The sequence below is a fragment of the Serinus canaria genome, chromosome 6 (assembly GCF_022539315.1).
Source record: "Serinus canaria isolate serCan28SL12 chromosome 6, serCan2020, whole genome shotgun sequence".
NCBI lineage: Eukaryota > Metazoa > Chordata > Aves > Passeriformes > Fringillidae > Serinus > Serinus canaria.
This window is the reverse complement of record NC_066320.1, coordinates 22,233,889-22,255,684: the sequence shown is the minus strand read 5'-3', so window position 1 is coordinate 22,255,684 and position 21,796 is coordinate 22,233,889. Positions and strand designations below refer to the sequence as shown.

The 21,796-nt window shown below is 51.8% G+C and overlaps 1 protein-coding gene across 1 annotated transcript; it reads left to right on the top strand.

The window, feature by feature from the left end:
• The first annotated feature begins 9,885 nt into the window (after positions 1-9,885).
• Positions 9,886-15,810, top strand: TLX1 (T cell leukemia homeobox 1). The gene is made up of 3 exons (XM_009087233.3): positions 9,886-10,354; positions 12,006-12,207; positions 15,588-15,810. Exons 1-3 carry the CDS (start codon positions 9,886-9,888, stop codon positions 15,808-15,810), a joined length of 894 nt encoding a protein of 297 aa, XP_009085481.1.
• Positions 15,811-21,796: the final 5,986 nt, after the last annotated feature.

Genomic DNA, 21,796 nt, shown 5'->3' with positions numbered 1-21,796 from the left:
CCCTGAGTTGGATGCCTGGGGCTGCCCACAGTTCCAGCGTGATGCCCTGTGGGCACTCAGCACAGGCAATGCTCTGTGCACCCCCAGAGTCCTGCAAAGGCACCCTGGGGCTGCTGGGTGCTGTGCAGCTGGATGGACCTGGCAGCTGGTGGTTTTATGTTAACCTGTGGGTGCTGGGGGCAGGGACCACTGAGAGAGCTTGGGCTTTGCAGTACAGGGTTTTCAAAGGACCCCCTAAGTAGGGGTCACATCTCAGTGTCTCAGGGTGGGCAGCCAGCATCCCCAGTTACTTTTGACCATATGCAAAGGGACACCCAGAGAGTCATATGAGAGAGGCAGAAGACCACAAGGGATGGATGGGTCAATAGGAGCTGGCAGATGGACATGGCCATTGGAGAAAAGGAAAAACAAGCAGATAAAGGTGAGATCTGGAGAGATCCCACCAGAGGAGAGTTTTGATTGGGATATTTTGACTGAGTTATTCCAGCTGAGGGAAGCTGAACCAAGAGGTGGATTTGTTATTGCTTTTCTTGCTCTTGTCTTGTCTCAGGGAGAGGTGAGGCCAGTTATTAATAGTTTGATATGCATGGGCTGGTACAGAGCACTTCTGATAAACCTGCAGGGTCCCCAAATACTCCTAGGCATGCACTAATTGATTCACAGGACTGTGGTAATGTGTGCAAACCTCTCTAGGCCTGTTGCATTATGAAAATCTGTGAGATTTACACCCTGTTAGCAGGACCCCTAACCAGTCCATGTGTTATTTACAGAACAGTTGGGTTGCTTTCAGCTCCACTTGCTATTTTAATTGGTGCCCGAAATGGCTCTTCCTCCCACACAACGATGCTATGGTACTGTGCTTGACTTTCCCATGGTGGAAAAAAAAATCAAAAAGCAAAATCCCCCAAAGCACCCTGTTAAGAACTTCATCTCATTGAGCTGTTATTAATAGGGGGATTGTCTGGTGTCACAGCACAGGCATAAAATACATTATCACATAATCTTATTTAGCAAACACTTGTGTTGCTTCGCCCTTGGTAATTGCATTTGGGAGATGCAATATTTATGAAAGGGGAGAAGGAAATGTCTTGACTCATCTCCTATGAGCAGTAAAAATCCTGGGAAAAAGGGGAAAAGGTCTGCTGAGAGGATGAAGGGGGCGTCAAAACTGCCGTTTCTTTGCAGTGCCCTGTCAAAACTTCAGCTTTGCCTCTGAGCTGCTCCTGGAACTGAGCAAGGCTGGGGAATGAGGGATGAGGGTTTTGCACCAGGCTGTGTCAGACCCCAGAGCTCCCCCAGCATCTCTCTGCAAACCCTTCTGCGAGCTCACTCGCTGCCTTGCCTTAGCTCTTATTTCTGGTTGGATCTGTGAGGCTTTTCAGTGAGACTGCACTCAAGGCTCGGCTCTGAGAATGATCCCCTCTGAAGGGGAAGATGGATCAGGATTTCCCCTAGGACAGAAATCCCCACAACCAGCCCCGCATCTCTGTGTCAGACCTCACAGTCTGAGAGCAGGAGCTGAGGAGAGGAGCTTTGCCCAGGGTACAGCATCTCGACTCTGGGAGCTCAGATCTGTGTGGACACTTTTCCCCTCCATCTCTGAAGCCTCAGATCCTGCCACTTTGCAGATATCTGGAAAATTTGCAGTGGGGGATGAACTGCTGGAAGTTGTCCCTGTTTCACAGGGCATGCTTTAGGGAAAGGAGAAAGCTGTCTTGGAAGATTATAGAATGCCTCGGATAGCTCCATTCCATCGGAGCGCTGAAGTATTTGTCCCCAGAAATCACAGCTCGTTTCCCCACCTACAAAAAACCACGTCCCTTCGTACCCCCGGTGCCCGTGGGTGACCTTGACCGGCCAGCGAAGCACGGTGGCCTCTTCTGGGGTCCCGGGAGCTCCCCCTCCGGAAAGTCGTGGAGGGAGCAATAACACAGAACAGCGAGCTTTTGCAAGCCCCGATCCTGTCGGCACTGGCAATGCAAAGCTGTTGGTGGTTTGGACGGAACTGGGAAACTGGTGTCACCGACTCTCCTTCCCGATTTATGTTTACACATCGTGTTTAATGTTTGCTTTCTGTCGTGCTCTCTCTAAGCTGATTTTCGGCATTCCGCTTGGGCAGTCAGAAACATCCGCAAAGCCTTCGGGGTGGAGTCGCCTCTGACTTCTCTCCGTGGTCACTTGGGGAATCGAGAGGCTGTAGCACTGGCTATTAAAACGAATTACAGGTGGAAAATACACTTAATAAGAAAGTGAAAACTGGAAATAATTGATTAAATTCACAAGTGTGCAGATGACTCTTTGCGTCAGTGGCCAATCGTGATTAAACACAGATAATCCTTGTCGCTCCCCATCCCCGGGCACCGGTCTCGGGGCGGAACCCGCTCAGCGGTTTACCAGCGAGGAGCAGGTGGTGCCACGAGGGGAGATTTAGGGTTTGGAAACCCCCATGATTTCCTATTTCTAGATAACTTCCCCGATTTTATGCCACGGCTAATACCTGTGCTGCAAATGACAAGCGCTGCAGCAAGTTTTTAAGTGCCCTGACAGAATTTGAATGTGTTCTTAAACTTCAGCAAGAAGTACAGATGCAAAAATTAGTTAAATGATTAACAGGGTAGTCCTTTGTTAGGAAACTTTCCTCAGCCAACTGCTAATTTAAAAAATCGCGTTTCAAAATGTCATAAAATAAAAGGTATAAAAACTTCACAAATGTTAACTTCGATTACACACAGTATGTACATGTCAAGAAAAAATCCTTACGTCAAAAATCACTATAAGTCATAATCGGTGGTTTTAATGTTTGTCGGTAGTTTCCTTAGGTACAAAACTATTTTCTGTTTATTAATAGACCAGATATTTCAGCTCATATACGAATCACATGTAAAAAGACAACAGTAAATAAGGAAAAGCGCCCGAACCCATCGGAGTCTCTTGACTTCGGGGACAGAAGGGACTCGCGGGCAGGACAAGGACTCGTCCCCGCAGCCACCCACTTGTACGGCAGCTGCCTGAGGGGAACGGGGCAGCCCCCCTGCCCGGCCCTCCTCTCCAAAGGCTAATGCAAACAGCAGCAAATTAGATTTAAGTTTACCCATTGGTTCTATCATAATTTGTATTTACTTTTTGCGTACTAATTGACCTCGGGGAGGGGAAAAGAGGGAGGAAATAAACAAACAAACGCGAGGATTTACCGAGGAGGGGTTTGAGGTTTTTAGAGCTAAGCCCGTAACAATGTTTGCAATAATTAAGACTATTATTATCGGATCTTCTCATTCATTAGTGAAAGCTACTCTGTTAGCGGAGCCGGCAGGGCGGGCCGCTTCCCGCCTGCCCGGCGTTGGGAGCTGCCTGCGCCCCGGCCCCCGAGGGCGGCTTTTAAGACGGGTCGGGGGGGGGGGGGGGCAGGAGGGGAGAGACACAAATCTGTTGGCAAAACAGGACTTTGTCTGATGGGGAAAAGGCCTAAGGCTCGGGGCGTGGGGGAGACAAAGAGGCCGCCGCTTCCCCGGCGGGCGAGCAAACAGGGCAGCTGCCGTCAGCCGGGGCCGGCGGCGGTGAGCGGCCCCCGTGGGTGAGGGGCAACCGCAGGATCGGGCCATATCCCCATTGCCATCCTCTATGTCGCAAAGGGCCTGGCTGTCACCGGGGTCAGCGTTTCTCGGAGTGGGGGAGATCCAGGGGGAGACGGCGAAGGGACGCGGGTGACCAGCCCGTATCTGCTCCCTTGCTGCCACGGAGAGTGTAATTAAACTATGAGTTAATAACGGGGCAGAGCCCCCGGTGTCCCCCACTGCTGTCGATGCCCTCGGGGGTGGCGGCCAGACGCCGTTCATTACAGAGGGGCTGGTGCGGGGCGGGTGGCCAAGGGGACGGGGCTAATGGGATTACACGCATTTCTGCACGGTGGAGAGAGGGGCTGGTGCCGCAGGACCAATAATTTATTGGCAGATGCTCCTCCGGCAACCGGCGACACTGAATATTCATGGGGCGCCGCCGGGCACCGCGGGTCCCATCGGCCACCACCCCATTTCCTCCCCTCCGCGGGTACTCCCGTCTGGAGAGGACCCGCAAGGACGAGAGACCCCTGGCCTGTTGCATGGAGCTGATCAGTCCCAGGGCAGCGAGAGGCGGGAGGCAGCGAGAGGGAAGGTACGGGTCCCTTCTTCTTGGGCCCACAGGTGCGATGAGTCGTGACCCTGCACATCCCCATGCTGAATCCGTTTTCTCCAGGAAGCCAGGGGCTACAGAAGGGCGAAGGAGCAGTTTGCGGACTGCTTTGAATACTTATTTTTGGTAGATAACTACTGCCTCGGGAGATGTCGTTGACAGAGCGGGGAGCCGGCCCCGCCGCTCCTTCCCCGCCGTATTAACTCGTAGCCCCTCGGTCGTTTGTAACCATAAAGGGGAGAAATATCGTTGCGGGCGAAGTTCGTGCGATGCTGCGGCTCCCGCTGCGCCGGGCACTTTATACTCATTAAGTGCAGCGGCGCTAAGTCATTACTGTAATAAGGAGTTATGCTGAATGCACGGGACCACGTTTCCAAAGCCATAAATTACAACTGTCAGTGCGTATTCGGGGGATCAACAGAGCTGGGAGTAATTATTTACAGCGTGCTTTATAGAGCAATTAAAGATTCCCCAAATGGTGTTAATTGCTTTTAACGTTCAGGAAGCGCAGGCCGCCCTTCCCGCGGAGCGTGAGCCCGAGAAAAGGCGCCGCCGTCCGTGCGGGCTCGGGCTCGGTGGGAGATGCGGAAAACGAGATTTCCCGTTGGGAAGCCCGCGGCCCTGCGGGATCCCGGCCGGTTGGTGCGGGGGTAGTCCTGCTTCGCTGTCGGCGTCTGTGGCGACACTTGCGGTGTAAATTAGAGCTGGGGCAGTGATGAGGGATAGAGCCCCGACGGCAGCGGCGTCCGCGCCTTCCGCTCCAGGGCGAGGCGAGGGAGGCTCGATGGGGCCCTCTTGGCCCCGGAGCTCTCCCGCCAGCCCCCGTGAGCAGCCCGAGCCCGCACCGGCGCCTTTGCCATAATGGATTTCACGGGGGCCGCGGCGGAAGAGAAAGGGCTGCGGGAGATGATGGACGCGCAGAAAGCTGGATAATACCTGAGCTGGGGAGCCCCAGCGCAAGGAAGCGAGGGAGGGATGGAGTCGGGGTACACCCTTCTGCTGAGGGGTGTTTGTCGCCGTGCACCTGCCCGCGGCAGAGCCGCTCACTCTTCTTTCAGCAATATAGAGGATTTTACAGGTTCTGGAAAGCAGCACTCGAAATGCAGTTTTCGGACCTAGCCCAATGGGCTTTGCTGGGATCTTGCCAAGGTCCCAGACACACCACTTTTGTCCCCGGTCCCCTCAGGAGGGCTTGTATTTCGCAGCGGTGTCCCGGCCAGCAGCTGCGAGGCAGAGAGGCAGCTTGCAATGCCAAACTCCCGGGAGCCCCGAGCTGCAAAGGAGCTCAGGGGCCAAGAGGCAAGCCAGCAAAGCCGAAGAAAAGGGGAGTGGAGAGTGGAGGTCAGGCCCTGGCTGGGCTGCTTCTCCCTGCTAGCAGGAGGCAGATGCACACGATCAATGAGAGAAGCTGAGAAAGGATCCCTGGGCACTTCGTGGAGATGGAGAGCCTTATGAATCAGGAAGAACCCTCATCTTAATTGTTATTTCCTAGCATGCATAAACTGGGTCCTCAGCCCTCATCTGGGGCAGGATTAAAACACCATTGTAGAAATGAAATCGTCCCAGCAGCTGTTTGGGGTAGGTGAAGGGGGACAAAAATTTCAAGGCTTGCAGGAAGATGTATAGTGGCTGTGGATAGCTGTAGGAGGTGAGATGCTCTAGAGAAGTGGAGGCCAAGGACACTGGGCTTCCTTAATGTATGAATTTTGCAACAACTCAGCACACTTGTCAGCTCCTGCATTTGGAGGCTTTCGTCTGCCTCCAAGGAGGTCTAACACACTTTATTGGTGTTTCCCACAAAACAGGATCTCTCTGTACAGAATAACTAAGAACTAAAGCAGCAGTTTGGGGAATCATCTGGGAATGTCTGTCTCCCTGAGCTCTGCCTAGAGTGTGATATCTGAATTATTTTTTTCAGGATCTGACATTTAGGGACCTGACATCTAGAGTCCTAACAAAGAGTGACAAATCCAGCCCTCAGCAAATACATACTTACTGCAGATCTAAACAGAGGCGACTGGGCTGGGGTGATTCTGGCCCCACCCCAGGGATCCATTTGTAGGTTTATTGGATGCATCTCCACGTGGGTGCTGGTCCTTGTAGACTCTCCTGCTGGGATATGTACCTGAAAGCACCAAGACTGACCCTGACATATCTTAGTGTGTGAGCTTGCAGCACAGCCTCTTTAGCCTCAGAATTAGGGAGGCAAAACCCATATATTAATTGACAGGACATTTCCAGAGCCTTGTGCTCTACAGTACAGCCTAAGGGGAAACTGAGGCCAGGAACAATTTGAACTGGAACATCTCAACTGGGTGTTGTCCTGGAGCTATGATGTGCAGTGCCTAAACTTCCAGTGCCAGGAGCTGTGTGGCTTTCTCAAGGATGCAAGTGAAGTCTGGCTTGTGCAGAGAATAAATCCTAGGGCTCTGCATCATCCCCAAACTCATCAGTAATTCCCATTGATTTCCAGAAATTTTGGATCCCCCTCAGGACCTAGCCCTGCCTGCTCTTCTCCTTTGTCCTCACTGAATGCTGGACAGAAGGAATTCTGACTTACCTGTTATCTGTCTCCTGACAAGTTTTATTGCCCCAAAACCTCTACCTTGGGCTCAGCAGCTGGGGGCTGTGACCCTCACTAACCAGACTGTATCACTGGAGGTGACCTTCTGATTTCTTGAGGCCAGTCCCTCTGGGTCCTTCAACATCTGCTCAGCCTGGGGGATCCCTGGCACAGGGGAGGCCAAGGCTTTTTCTGGCATCAGCTGGGGCCTTTGGGATGAGCAAGTGGCATCAGGCAGCTGTGTTATTTACTGGAGGGGAGCATCTCCTGGGTCTCAGGACTTGGTAGCAGATCTGCATCCCTCTGGGTATCAGAGCTCAGAGGCAGGGGACTTTGTGGCACTGTGCAGGACTGGCATTACATGTTTTATTGCTTCCCTGTGGAGACAACCTGACATGCTCAGGGCAGGTGAGCAGACTCTGCCCTACATGTCCTGTGTGACAAGGGGCAGGAGAAGAAGCTCAGGCATATCCTGAGGAAGGGGAAAGGCAGCTGCAGTCCTGTGGGACAAGAAGGCCCCCTGCCTGAGGGCAGCCTCCCGGCCTCGGCTGGCCCCAGCCCTCACTCCCTCCCTCCTCTCCCAGCTCCTTCGTAACCACAAGGACTTTGGTTGATGGAGCTGGCGCCAGCGAGTTCCCTGAAGAGTTCAGAAGTCAAGAACTGAGGCAGGTACTGGGGGGGAGGAAATCCAACCCCAGCGGGCAGGCAGGGCTAGGTGGTGTTGGGGGCAGGCTGGCTGGGCACTGGCCGGGCACGGGGCCGAGAGAAGGCTGTGGGTTGCGGCTGCCGCCCACTGTCTCCACAGCCTTCCCGTGTGGGGCTGTGCTGGCTGCTGTGGTGATAGTGATGGGTCTCAGAGTGTCACAGCAAGGCTGTGGCTTGGGTGAGGGTAGCAGGAACCTACAAGCACTGGTGTGTCAGTGTGTGAGTCTGAGGGTGTCTGAATGCATGGGAACGGATGTGTTACTGCCTGCTGTGGGAGTGATTGTGGGCTGTGAATATATTCAGTTGTGAAGGTGTGAATGAGAACGTGTGTCAGAACTTGGGTATGCAGGGGGTTGTAACTGTCTGTGAGTGTGTGGGGCGTTTGAATAACTGCACAAACGTAGGTGTGTGTGTGAGGGAATGTGCGGGACTGTGAGCATAGGTGCCTGTGAACTCATGAGGGTGTTTGTGAGCTTGTGTGCAACACTGGGAGTGTGAGGATGAGGATGGGATGATGTAGCTGGTGATGAGTGAGGAGGTGTACCTGAGTGCACAGACACGACTTTCCATCCCAGAGCCATTAATTTTGTGTGGGGGATACCCCAGAGCAGGCTGTCCTGTGGGGTCCCCACGGTCCCTTGTGGGCACTGAACCCCGGTGAAGACGTGAAGGGCAGCCTTTGCCAGGGAGGAGGGGGCCTGGAGAGCCGGTCCCGGTAGCGGGAAGGATGAGGCGGGCAGAGCACAGACTACCGAGCAAACCCCTGACGCCGCGGCCGGCAGCGCTGGGCCGCACTGGGCAGTGCCGGTCGGCAGCAGTGGGAGGCCGGATGCAAGGAGACGGCGGTGCCCGGTCTCATCGGCGGCTCTGCCCCCGGCCTGCTGTGCAGAGCAGGCACAGACGGGCCAGGGCCACAGCAAGTTTTACAGAAATTACAATAGCGGTTTTCATTTCCCGGGTGTTTTAAACTTTAGGAAAAAAATTGTTTTGTTTTGTTTTTTGGTTTTTTTTTGGGGGGTGGGGGGTTTGTATTTTTGGGTTTTTTTAACGGAAACACTCATCTCCCCGCGGGCAGGAGCGGGAGGGGGCGGCGGCAGCAGGCGGTGGGGCCAGCAGTGGCGGGTGCCCCGTCAGTGGTGTCCGCTGCCCCGTGGGGCGCAGCTGGGGCCTGCCATCGTCCCGGGGAAACGAGCCCTGCCCCGGTTCTTCGGGGGAAAGAGTGCTTCAGGAGCCCCTTGTCTCCTCCCTTCCCACCCCTTCCATGGGTCCGGGCACTTGTGGGGTGCCATTCTCAACGTCCCCGTGTCCCTGCTCTGGGGTCTGGGGGTGGGAGAGCAGCCTCCTCCGCGGCTTTTTAGAAGGCGCTGACTTATGAAATTGAGAACACCCTTCCCGAACAAAGGGGCATGGCGGGTCCGGGACCCCACCGAAGGGGATCCTCCGGCTTCAGCCCTCGCTCGGGATCAGCGGCAGCCCTTGGGGATCGCAGCCTAGGCTTGGTTCTCCTGCGAGGCCTGGCAGCCAGGATCCCCCTTCCCAGCAGTCCGCGACCACAAAACTTCGGGACTAAACGACCAAGCTCTGCCTCCAGGTATCAGCCGCTATTTTATCCCCGCAGTGCCCTGCGCTCACCCAGCGCTCACTTTATAAGGCCGAGAAGGGCGGTGATTTTTTTTTTCTTCTTCTTTTTTTTTTCTTTTCTTTTTTTTTTTTTTTTTTTTTTTTTGGGGGTGGGGGTGCGAGAGGGGGTTGGGGAAGAAGAAACTCCTCTTGTGTGCTCTTCTCTGCTGTCATTCACTGGGCTGCTCTCAGCATCCAACCAATGGAGAGTGAGGGCCTGCAGCAGTAGGCCCTGGGTAGGGTGATTGATGGGCAAGCGGGGCGGCGGGCGATCGCGCTCACAATCCACCGCGCTCCGCTCCGCGGGGCTCCCGGCTCCCCACCGCCCGCCGCGGCGAGGGGTCCCCGGGGCACCCTTGTGTGTGTGTGAGTGTCCGTGCGTACGTCTGTGTGTCCTGGGTGAGAGGCTCCTGACGTGTCTTGGTACCTGGGGGTGCTGGGTCTCGTCGGAGCGAGACCATTGTGAGCGGCTGGGGTGTCGCGTCTCCGCTCCAGTCGGGTGTGCTTGGCGCGGTTGTGTCTCCAGTGTCTGTGTCCTGTGCCGCGCTGGGCACGGCTGTAGCGTCCCGGGCTGCGGGGGTGTTTCACTCTTGTACCTGGGCTGCGCATGGCTGTGCTGTTGTGTCTTCGTGCTGAGAGTGTGGCTGCTTGGTCCCGGCCTTGCGTGGCTTTGCTGGCGTTTCTTGGGGTGCTCTGCCGTCGTACTATGGAACTGACCGTGTAGCCGGCGTTCCCCGGCTCAGTGAGGTCCCGTTGCCGGTTTCGGGGCGGTGCGGGGCTGTGCTGCCCTGCCCGGGGCGGAGGTCCTGCCCCGGTGCCCGAGCGGCGGCATGGAGCACCTCGGGGCTCACCACCTGCACCAAGGGCAAGCCGAGCCCATCAGCTTCGGCATCGACCAGATCCTCAACACGTCGGAGCCGGGCAGTTGCATGGTGTCGCACCCTCGGCTGCAGGACTCGGCGGACTACGGGCTGGGCTGCATCGTAGGCAGCGCCTATAACACGGTCACGGGTGGCTACGGGGCGAGCGGCGGCGCGGCCGGCGCCTACACCGGCACCTCCTGCAGCATGGGCGGCCTGCCCAGCTCCTACAACGTGAACATGGCGGTGAGCATGAACGGCAATACCTTGAGCTCGGCCGGCGGCGTGATCCGCGTCCCGGCCCATCGCCCCGTGGCCGGCGGCGTCCACCAGCCCCTCTCCGCCGCCGTGCCGGCGGTAAACGGCATGAACAGCCTCACGGGGCTCACCTTCCCCTGGATGGAGAGCAACAGGCGGTACACAAAAGACAGGTTCACAGGTGAGTTGCGCCACCGGGACCCCCTTTCTGTCTCTGCTCCCGCCGCCCCGCTTCCTCCCCCACCGCCCGGCCTCGGCGCGACAGCCGGTGCTCAGAGGGACACGCATGATCCAGCCGAGGATCTCTCCGGCCGGGAGGAGAAACCAGCCGGGATGGTCCTGGGAAGCTGGTCCCGGAGGAGGCCAAAAGTAAGACGGGGTGGGAAATGAGGCGTATCCAGTCCCCCCTAAATGAGTTGTGTTTCCTTTTGTTTGTTTGTTTTGATCTCTGGGTTGGTTTGATTGTTTGTATATGTGGGGTTTTATATTGTTGTTGTTTTCGTTCCTTATTTATTTATTTATTAGTTTAGTGTAGGTTTTTTACACTTCTTCCCCCCGCGATACGGGTCGGCAAAGGCGGGCAAGGAAGAAAAGAGATGGTAAACTCCATACACGACCTCCCGCGAGCCCCGGGCACGGCTGCCCAATCCCTGCCGCCCGAGCCAGCACCCGGGGAAACTTTCCTTCAAAACCGAGAGTTGTTTGGGAAGCACGGCCCGGCCGGCGGGAAGGTAGACAGGCGGCCCTGGCCCTGGCCTGCCCGGGAAGGCCGTCCCGTTGCCTTTCTTCACCGGTCTGGCTTTCCCCGGTTGCGGGTTTCGGCTCAGCCTTTTTCCCCAACAAAAGGGACCTTTTGCAGACCAGAGCAGAGTGGGACTCGGGCTAGAGCCGCTTCCCGGCCTCGCCACTGTTTCCAGGTGTAGCTGGGCTCGTCTTTCGGCACTAACAAGGCAAAAGCTCGAACAACGAAAAGAAATAAATAAAAAAGACGCAAACAAACGAACAAAAAGAACGAAATTACAATGGGAAAAAAATCAGCGCCGCTTCCCGAGGGCGGAAACCGAGGCCCGATTTTTGAAACTTCCCATTTAATTTCGACCCGATGGCTCGGGGTTCAGGCACGGCTGCGAGTGGACAAACGCGCTGTTCCCCTGGCAAGCACCTGACTGAATTTTACTCATTTTGTTCCTGGCTTAGACACAATGTGACTTTTCACTATTTTTTTTTTTTTTTTTGGTGGGGTTGGGAAAAAAACCCCAAACCAACAAATCTAAACAAAACCATCCATATTTAAAACAAAACAAACAAACAAAAAGAACAAACAAACAGAACAACAAATTTCAACTCCAGTTTCCAGTCCGGGACTGTACTTCCCTGTATGAAGCACTGGGGCCGGGGCAATGGGGTAACCGCCGCGCCTAAACGAAATTATCCCGAACCCCCTTGGCACGGGGCGCGGAGCCCCGGCCCGGCGCCAGGGCCAGCTACCGCTGCTGAGCCCCCGTTTCCCGGCGGGCACTCGGCCGGGCAAGAGTCCATCTACCCCTCTGCTGGAGCCGAGCTGTGCCTGGGGGGTGCCCGCAGCACCCAGGAAAGGCCGCCGGGCCTTCCCGGTACGCGGGGCCGCCGCAGCCGAGTTTTTGCAGCTCATGCGTGGGTGTCGGCGGGGAAGCCGCGGCTTCGGAGCGGTGGGGGGTGGTCCCAAGCCCAGCGGCCGGGAGCCGGAGCCCCTCTGCTGATGTTTCGCTGCTTGCTTCTTTGCCTCTCATCCCCCCCTCCTCCCGTGTCCCCCCCAGTGGCCCTCTCACCCTTCACTGTAACACGCCGTATAGGTCACCCCTATCAGAACCGCACGCCCCCCAAGAAGAAGAAGCCGCGCACCTCCTTCACCCGGCTGCAGATTTGCGAGCTGGAGAAGCGCTTCCACCGGCAGAAATACCTGGCCTCGGCCGAGCGCGCTGCCCTGGCCAAGGCCCTTAAGATGACGGACGCCCAGGTGAAGACCTGGTTCCAGAACCGGCGCACCAAGTGGAGGTGAGGGACCGGGGGTCTCGGTGGACAGGGGTGGGGCAGTCCGGGGGAAACAGACGTTGCTGCCAGCAGCTCTACCAGGAGCCCCGATGGCAGCGCAGAGGCGTGCAAGCCCTGTGTGTGCGTGAATGTGTCTGTGTGTACACGTGCATGTGCATGCACAGCGGTGTACGTGTGTGTGCATGTGGTGCGTGCACACCTGCGGGCGTGTGTGCACGCAGGACAGGCGAGTGTAACTGCATGGTCAATGTGAGGGCCACGCGTGCCTGTGTGTGCCCACACACAGCGTGTGTGTATGTGTTTGTGTGTTTGTGTGTGTGTGAGCGTGCACGGGGGTGTGAAGTGCAAAGCACAGCCCCGCGAGTGTGGGGTGGTGCGGGCCGCGTGAGCACACCGGACCTGCGTGCAAAAACGCGTGCGGGTATGCCACGGGGATGAACGTGTGTGAGCACACACGTGAGCAGTGGGTGCAGTCAGTGTCACCAGAGGGTGCCCAGGCTCCCCTGCCTCTGTCCGCGGCAGCGGCGAGTAGGAGCCCCCGGCCCGGGGCTGTCGATGTACCGGGCTTTGCACAGCTCGGAGATTTTCGTCCCCGCGGGGCTCGCGGCGCCTCCTTGCCCAAACGCTTTCTTTTTGTTCTGCTGCCGGGCGTGCCGGTAAAGCCGGAGAGGAAGAGAAGGCTGGGCTCACACGGAGCCTCCAGGGCTCCGTCGCAGTGACCCTGCCCCACCCAAGCTGCACGTTCCCGGGATGTTCTCGAGGGAGACACTCCGGCCCTGACAACATCTCCTGTGCTGGGCTGGGTGCTGAGCTGCTGGGTGCTGCGCACTGGGTGCTGCAGGGCAGGCAGGCTGGCAGCTTCTTCAAAATGGGGGGAAAGGACTTCCCCAGAGTCTTCCCAAGGGTTAACAGGACAATGATTGCCTGAGTATGCTGGGGTTGGATAAGAAATGGGGGTCAAAGAACTTGAAACCAAGAGAGGTTGTAAATCCTCAACCCCAGTGAGTTTTTCCCTAGAGAACGCGTGGTAGTGCAATTCCCCAAGTGTTAGGAAGTCTCTAGCTGGAGTGATCTCTGTTGGCCAGAAAAAGAATCCTGGAGGAGGAACAGTCCTGCTGTGGCCTGCAAAACGGGGTCAGCTGTGTCTTCTAACCAGGTTTCCTAAGGAAGTGAGGCAAATCCATCTGTCAATACTCTTTGCGTCTGTTGGCTAAATTCAGCCTCTTTTGGCAGAGGTGCAGAGGATACAAACCTATTCACGTGTTTTACAAAAAATAGCTGGGTAAAGGGAAAGAAAATCCTGCTTCTGCCTAAGGGAGAGGCTGCAGCCAGATCTCAGCTGTAATATTAGACGTGGGAGAATCTCTGGCCTGAGCCAGAGGGACACAGGCAAGTAAGTTCTGCTTGTATGCATCTGTGCCTGCTGGGTGTTGCGATGGAAACGTGGGTGCCCCTGGCTGATAGCACATCCAGCTTCCTGCCTCAGGGCCCTGCACCGGGCAGTGGGCTCTGAGTGTTTCCTGATGCATTGGGAGATGGAAGGAGCTGCTGTAAGCTCAGCCTGAATGAGGCTGTGGGAAGTATTTGAGAAAATAGCGTTGCAATAAGCTCTCTGAGCAGTTTAGCTGCTTGAATGCAGGTTGGGAGGAAGAGTCTTGCCCCTGCCCCTTGCCTGGTTGTCTCCACTGCAGGAGGTGGTTGTGGGATCCCCTCCTCAGATTTGGGCTCTTGCTTTAGACACAGCTCTTTCCAGGCAGGTATGAACCTGGAAATCCCATTCTGATGCAAATCTATGACTAGACCAGCTGCTTGCAGCAGGGAGGTACTTGGGAGCAAAGTGCTCACAGCCATGGTACTCCTGATCACCCTGGACTTGGGGCTCCCTCCCTCGTCCTGAAGCATCTCCTCGTTGTGCAGGGAGTCATTAAATATTCATTGAGGCAGAGACTGAGCTGCTCCCCAGGCAGGTGCAGCTCTGAGCCCGCTCTTCCCGGGATGTCTGATGTGAGATGTTGACACAGTGATTAGAACAGGGACTGAGCCCTGAACTACCTGCTCCCAGGAGGGAACACTGGCCACATGTCTGGAGGCTTGGGTGCCCAGAGGCCCATTGCTGGCATCCAAGTGCCAGCCTTCTTCCCCACTGGGAGCCAGGGACCCCTGCCCTATGCTCTGAGATGCCACTGTGGAGATCAGAGTTGCCACTTCCAATTCCCATGGCCAAAGTGGATGAGACATCTCACACCCCCCTGAGCTGCTAAATTAAAAAGCTGCCATTTCCTGTGTCACTGGTCCACTGAAGTTGCTGAGAGGATGGCAGCTGAGCCTGGGGGTGGGAGGGAGGGAGGGAGGGAGGGAGGGAGAGGATGCTTTGGAAATCATCCTGGGACCAGCACAGTGAGTTGTTCACAGGTTTTTTCAGCAGCATCAATAGAGATGCCAGGTGAAGTAGAGGTGAGTGCAAGCTGCAGATTTTAGACTGACCTGCCATCCAAGCAAGCAGGAGTGGGTTTCCATTGTGGATATAAGAGGATTCAGGCCATTTCTACCTATCCCATTCTCCGCTCCTAGGCAGCCCAGAGCCAGGGCCCAGCCAACACTGGAAAGAGCCCCTTCTGACTCCCTAACACCCTCTCCTTGGGGATCACCTCTGCTGGTGTTATACCAGGCAGACACATGTCTAAACTGTTCTGAAAAACACTGTCATTCATCCTTTCCAGATAGTATATTCTGTGCTTTGATTTTTGTTATTGCTAAAAAATATGTTTCTAGTGTTTAGCTGAAATTTTGCTGCTTGCTAAGGGAATGTTTTTGCCTTCATCCAAGCTCTCAACCACTGGTCACCACAGCATGGCAGACAAGGTGGCAAACCTGGATGCTGGAAGGGGACGTCCAGGGTGACACTGCCCATCTCCCAGCTGTATGGCACTGCCAATCACTGTCTCACCCCACCCTGTTCCATGCTTCTTCCTGGGGCTTTGCATGCTTGACTCTTGCTGTGAGACCAGAGCATAATTTCAGGGGATTGTAACTTTTGCAATGCTGTTCTGTGACACTTCAGGTGTTTTGTCCCCCCTTGGTTTTTTCCTGTGGGCAGAGAGTAATCCAGAGCTGTGGGCTGCTCGCCACTCTCTTTGATCAGAGCAGTGTTTTTGCCGAGGCCAGTAAGACAGACAGACCCAGTCTGTGGGATTTACTGGGATTTAAATCCCAGTTTATGGGATTTACTGGCCATTTGTGTAGGGGATGTGGGACCATGCCATGACAAGGCACCCTGTTTTCCTACCCCTGTCCTCCCTATGAGCACCCAGCACAACTTAATCTCTCTGGAGACACCCTTCCCTTGCTTCCCCAGGCTCCCCTAACGACTCCCTCTCTCCTAGGAGGCAGACAGCGGAGGAGAGGGAGGCTGAGCGGCAGCAAGCAAACCGCATTCTCATGCAGTTGCAGCAGGAAGCCTTCCAAAAAACCATCAACCAGCCCATCCAAGCCGACCCCATCTGTGTCCACAACTCCTCTCTCTTTGCCCTTCAGAATCTCCAGCCTTGGTCTGATGACTCCACCAAGATCACCAGTGTCACCACTGTCGCCTCTGCTTGTGAATAAGTCTGGCACCCACTGGTGGCACTTACACCTTCTACTGGCGGGATTGCCCCAGGGGGACACGAGGCATCCTTGGTGGGACGTGTAGCAACTCTGTTTCTCCCTGAGAAGGGCTGGAACCCCCTGATCCTCTGGATATATGCATCATATGTATCCAGCTGGGGAAGCCCTCCACAAGAAACAAAAAGAAGGAAAGTCTCCCCAAAAACTCTCCCTAGCCATGGAGTTGCTGGAGCAGCAATGCTGTCTCACCTCCCCCCAATCCTTTTGTTCTCCTGAAAGTCTCCAGTGTTGACCCTGAACTTGCTGACTTGCTGCCAGACAAAAGCCCAGCCCTGACAGACACAGCCGCTGGTGATCGTCCAGCTGGGGGAGAGGAAAACTTCCTTAGGATTCTACTGGCGGCAGTGCAAAGTCTATGTACACCCATATATATATATATGTATATCTATATATATATCTATATATATATATATAGATATATGTTTTGAACTGTTGGCTTGAAAGAAAAGGAGAAGGCTCCCTGGGAAGCATGTCTCTGCTGCGAGCCTTCTTGGGTTGTCCGCACCGGAGACGTTCGGGGATGCAACAAATGGAGGAAACAGCAGCAATTTCTGCTTGTGCCAGATGGGAACCCTTCAGATCTCACCTTGCTGTCTCTCCTCCCCTTTTTCATTAATTTTTTCTTGCGAGGGGGGAACAAGAGAAGGATCTGACAGACTCCTGAGGACGGTAAATATGATATCTCAATTGTATGAAGAGCCCAAACAGTCCCTGGCTGCCACGGACTCTGTGCCCATCAGCGAGTATTTTAATAACGAGAAGACCTGGGTGGCAGTTTGTGGGGGTAATGCAGTTTCTTTCCATGGAATATTTCCATATAATTTGCAAAATGTTGTCCAATGTTTTATTTTATCAGTTTCCAGTTAGAAGGCAGTTCCTGACAACAAAAAATTGATTTCACTCTCAGCTGTTTAACTTAGTTGAATTGTACCAAGAAAATGAGACAAAATTAAACAAAGCACTTCTAGCAAATGCCAGGAATATATAGCTATATATATATATAAAAACAATATATATTTTTCAGTTACTTATAATCTAAAACAGCACTGCCAATTTAAGCAGTTAGTACAAACAAGTAACCAGAAAACCTATTTTCAGTGAGATTTTTAAAGGCATTCGTTTGTTTGCTTTTTTTTGTGGTTTTGTTTTTTTTAAGTTATGCACTTACAAGGTGTTTTATGTGTATTCATTTTATAAAGTGCTTGTGTAATTTATGTGGAAATGAAAAAGAAAATAAAAAATCTCCAGGGTACTGAATAAATCATTTAAAGCCTTGCTGTTCCCTGTCTATTAGTTCCCCAAGAGGAGACAGCATATCACAACTACTGCTGAAGCCTGTGCTATTTTTTTTTTTTTTTAATAAAAATAGAGTTAACATTTCCATTTGACTTTGCTCAGGTCCACTTGGCTTTGGAAGCTCCAGATGTAATATGCTGTGTTTTAATCCCTGGTCCTATAAACATTTTCAGGCTTCAAACCAGCAGTGCATTTAGCACTTGCTTTAATCGAAGCCTTTCTGGGGGGCTTGCTGGGGGTGGCAGGGACTGTGCAGGGGCTTAGCCTTAAACTCATGTAGAATAATTTATTGAGTAAGACCTTGGAATGAAGTCCCACCTGGGCTGAGACAGATCTACAGATATTTGTGTCTGAAACTGAATCAGAAAGGGGAATTTGAATATAAAGAAACGTGCAAGAGTACATTTTAGAGACAATCTTGCAGGGGATTAATCTGGGGACACTGTTTTCTATTTGTACTCAGCCTTACTGCAGGACATTGTCCCCAGCTTGGCAAGCCCTTCTCAGAGGAAAATCAAATGGGTGGGAAAACTCTCATCAGCTTCCTTGGGGGAGACTCCCAGCCCCGTGGCTGGCTTCAGCCTGCTGCTTCCTTCCAGCACTGGAAGTTACTGAGTAAAGGATGTTGGAGGATACGGCTGAAAAGGGCAGGCAGCCACGAGCAGTGGCAGGCACCCCCTGACGTGGCCCTGGGGTCCAGGCTGCCTGTGGGACATCTGCAACAAAATACCCCAAGCCTCTGATAGCTGGTGGGGGACAGTGCTCCTCGAGGCTGGGTCCTCTGGCTGTAGTGTTGCTGGGGAGTTTGTTAAGTGAGAATATAAATATCCTACTTCATCCAAAATCTGCTATTGTAGGGCTGAGAATTTATGGTGCTGCAGGATTTTCCTGTTCTGCAGTCCAATGTGTATAAAAACACAGAGAAACATCTGCAGCAATGGAGAGAAAAGAAGCCAGAAAAAGGAAAAAAGGGATAAAAAATGGGAAAATATGAAACTTGGAGATCATGCATTTTTGGCAATATCTTTAAAAGATATTGATTACTGCCAGAAGAATGCTAATATAAAATATGTATTTTTTCCAATGTAAATTTCAGGGAAGTCTTTTGTTTGAATTCTCTTTCATACTACAGTCAGATTTTTTTATTCTGAATGAGCTTACTATTTAACATTATTTAACATTAACTCAACTTTGTCTACAAAGGTAAACTCCTTCAGGAGGCATTGCTGTGTACAAAGCTTTAATGGTTCACAGTTTGTTGCAGTGTGTATTTTTGTTTTCAGTGTTTCTGCATAGGAAAAACATAAATCACAAAATAATAATAATAATCATCATCATCCTCACTGTTGATATTAAAATTGTTTTCTATTTTATTATTATGACACATCAATATTATAACATTTAATTCTAAGACAACCATTTTTTAATATCCACTTCATTCAGTTCATAATCCAAAATGTCCCCCAGTGAAGTTGAAGAGATGATAATGCACATTTGAGGGAATATGTTTAGATAGAATATTTAGCTACACCTTGTTTTCAAAACTGGCAACTTCCCCCTTTTCTGAACAATCTTTCCTGTAAATAAAAAATAACCAAAAAAACCCCCAAAAACCCAAACCAAACCAAAAGTCAAAAAGGAATCTTAATATGAAATGAGAATATATGTTACATTGGAACCAGAAAAACAGTTGCCTGGCCTTTCTTGTCCCTGGAAAATTGATTCTGGAGGAGTTTTATCTTAAAATATTTCTCTTGGATTCATTTTAAAAATTGGTTTAGTGGCAGAAGGTGTTTTTGATATCTGCATATGTGCTTCCAGTCATTAATATGATGATTTGTACCTAGACAATAAAAGTTGTCTGAAATATGATGGAATTAAATCAATAAGTAATGACATAAAATAATGACACGTAATGTTATGTTTTGTAGACTGACATCACCTCAGCTGTATCCTGGGGCCATCCATATCACATTGAAGGCTGATTTAATTTTTTGTATTATACTTATTTGGGAGCAGGAATAAAATTGCATTAAGATGCCTTGAAAGTCATTTCCCCCTTTGTTGCTCTCAAAATAAAGCAAGTCCCAAACATGAAATGGAAGTCAGGGAGAAATGTTTTTCTATGTTTTCCTGTATCTAGGAAATGCAGACCAAGGCAGAGTGACTTTGGTCTGTGGCCTGCCTGGAGCTGAAGGCACAGGGTGTCACAGGGGACCACGCTGTGGTTGTGCTCATCTCTCTCACCCACAACACTGCCAGAGCTATCATTCATTTGGGTTGGATGTGCTGAGCTTTTGAAGGTGAAATCTGGAGGGGGAAAACACCGTCTTTGCTTGAGCAACTGGAGTATTAAACATCTGTGTGGAGCTGGAGGAGACAAAGCCCTGTGGGATGGGCTGTGGTTGTCTGGGTTTGGTCCCAGCTCAGCAAACTATGAGGGCAGAAGGGAACCAGAGGTCTGGCCCCCATTTAGCCAATTAGTTGAATGCATGAGTCATCCAAACAAGGATCAGTTGGTTTATCTCTGCTGAGGGATGGCCCAGGAAAAGGCTGAAGGGTCTTTGCTGGAGCCTTCCACTCTAAGCAGCGCCTGCAGTTGTCCTTGGCACGGGCCAGCCCATTTGATCCCTGCAGTACATGCACACCCCAGTTCCTACCTGAGAACCACATGCAGGTTTTCTTGGGCTGCATTACTCCATCTACGGGGCATTTGTTATATCTTTTAAGTTATTTCTGCTGCAGCAGCATCAGTGAGAGCCATGTGTATTTGCTGGAAAAAGACTGAGGTGAGCGTACGTGTCCTCTAATGTGGTTTGTATAATTGATAATGAAAGGAGACACTGACCCCACAAACACCCATATGCAGGATCATTTTCATTATCTCACTGAGACTGTTGATTAGTGTTTTTGAATGTGCTCCTGATTAACCAACCCACTTAAAAAAAAGCTTAAACCCGGGGCTGGTGCCTCAGCACGGCGGCAGCAGGAGCCCATCCCCGCGAAGGCAGCCCCTCCTCGCCGCCAAGGCCAGCTCACAGGCACTCGGGGCTACATGGGGTAAAAAACCCCAACCAATTTACTGACAAAACTCAAAATGGCTTTGCTGAAAACTGTTTGGGTTACAGTAAAAAGCCATTCCTCTCTGGGGTTCTGGGACAGCTGGAACTTTTTGAATTAACCTTTTTTTTCCCTTGCGAGAAGCAGACTGGCTGAGTGACACTGATTTCTTTGTGCAGCGGTCAGCTTTGATGGCCACTTGTTTAAAAACTGTTTGTGAAATTACATTTGGAGTTATCAGCTTATCCTGGTTGAAAATTTTCTAAAGGAGAGGATCTAAAGTTTGGTGGGATAAGGCTGTTTTTTAAAACAAATATTAAGGGAAGAAAAAACCATACAAAGCTATAGATTATCAGAAGAAACTTTTGTTGGAGTCACACCAGATTGTTTTTTTTCAGATCTTTTGTTTGTGCAGCTAACTGTGATTTTGATATTCCTTAAATTATTGTTATTTTCTCTGTTACTGTAGGAAATTTGTTTGATGGGTCAGCGCTTATCCAAGATTATGACAGAGATCTTTCCCCTATTCCTTTCCATTAAGCAGAAAATCTTTGTTACTGGTAGTTTTAAATTAATTTTTTACATTTATTCAAGTCACACATAAAACTGTATTCAAAGAATTATGTTAGGGTTTTTTTTTTCTGACAGCACCAGAGTAATCTTGATTTTCCAAGAGTAGAAAACAGAAAATAATTTTTGCCTTCCTTTTGTTTTTGTTTGGGTTTGCTTTTTTTTTTTTTAATTTTTTTTTTTTTTTTTTTTTTTTTGTTGCATCTAGCTGTGGTAAGCACAGGGCTGGCCTCAGCACCTTTCAGCTCTGAAAGTCCTGGTAACTCACCAAGCCTCTGTGTGCTAAGGTGTGCAATCCCCTGTTGCAGAGAGCTGGAATCCCCTGCCCTCGGCTTTCCTGGGGCTGGAAGTTCAGTACTTACCCTCAGCTCAGCTGTTCTTTGCCTTTCTGCTTTCGAGACAAAAATAAAATGAGCAAGAATGAGGAGCCCATATTCTGGTTTTCAAGCAGGAGGGAAGAAAGCTTGAGAAAACTCGTTCTCTCTCTGCCTGTAAAGAATGTGAACCCGCTGGTCTGACGCTGCTGCGGTTAACTGTCTGTCTTTCCTAGACTGCAACTGTCTCAAAATAACAAAGCAGTGATTAAAAAGTATCAATCAATATATACTTTTTAAAACTACAGTTAGGAAGTGGTACTAAGACAGGGATAGATGCAAACATAGAGAAAAGCCTTGTTTCCCAGGGTCTTCCCTGTCTCAGCCAGAGGAAATTTTTGGAAAGTTTAGCAGTTTTAACCTGCTGTTTTGAGGTTTTAGGCACATGTCAGGGCTCACCAGAGTTTTCCTCTCTAGGCATCCATCTAGAATGTGTCTAGTTTGTGATGCCAGTGCTCAGTGGGGGTTAGACTGAGCCTGGGCTATCAGGTGTGTTGGGCATAGAAGTGCTGGTAGGCAGGGCTTGACCCCAGATCTCCCCATATAAGGTGACAAAGGGGAAGGAAGAGGTACAGATGGGCATGGGGCTTGCTCAGGCTAGTGGTGGGGAAGTGATCACGAGTGCA

What these genes read in the sequence shown, in the direction of transcription:
- TLX1 (XM_009087233.3), top strand. Translation starts at nt 9,886, where the DNA reads ATGGAGCACCTCGGGGCTCACCACCTGCACCAAGGGCAAGCCGAGCCC. An exon ending in CACAAAAGACAGGTTCACAG is followed by an intron (nt 10,355 to 12,005) that starts GTGAGTTGCGCC and finishes CACGCCGTATAG; the next exon opens with GTCACCCCTATCAGAACCGC. An exon ending in AACCGGCGCACCAAGTGGAG is followed by an intron (nt 12,208 to 15,587) that starts GTGAGGGACCGG and finishes CCTCTCTCCTAG; the next exon opens with GAGGCAGACAGCGGAGGAGA.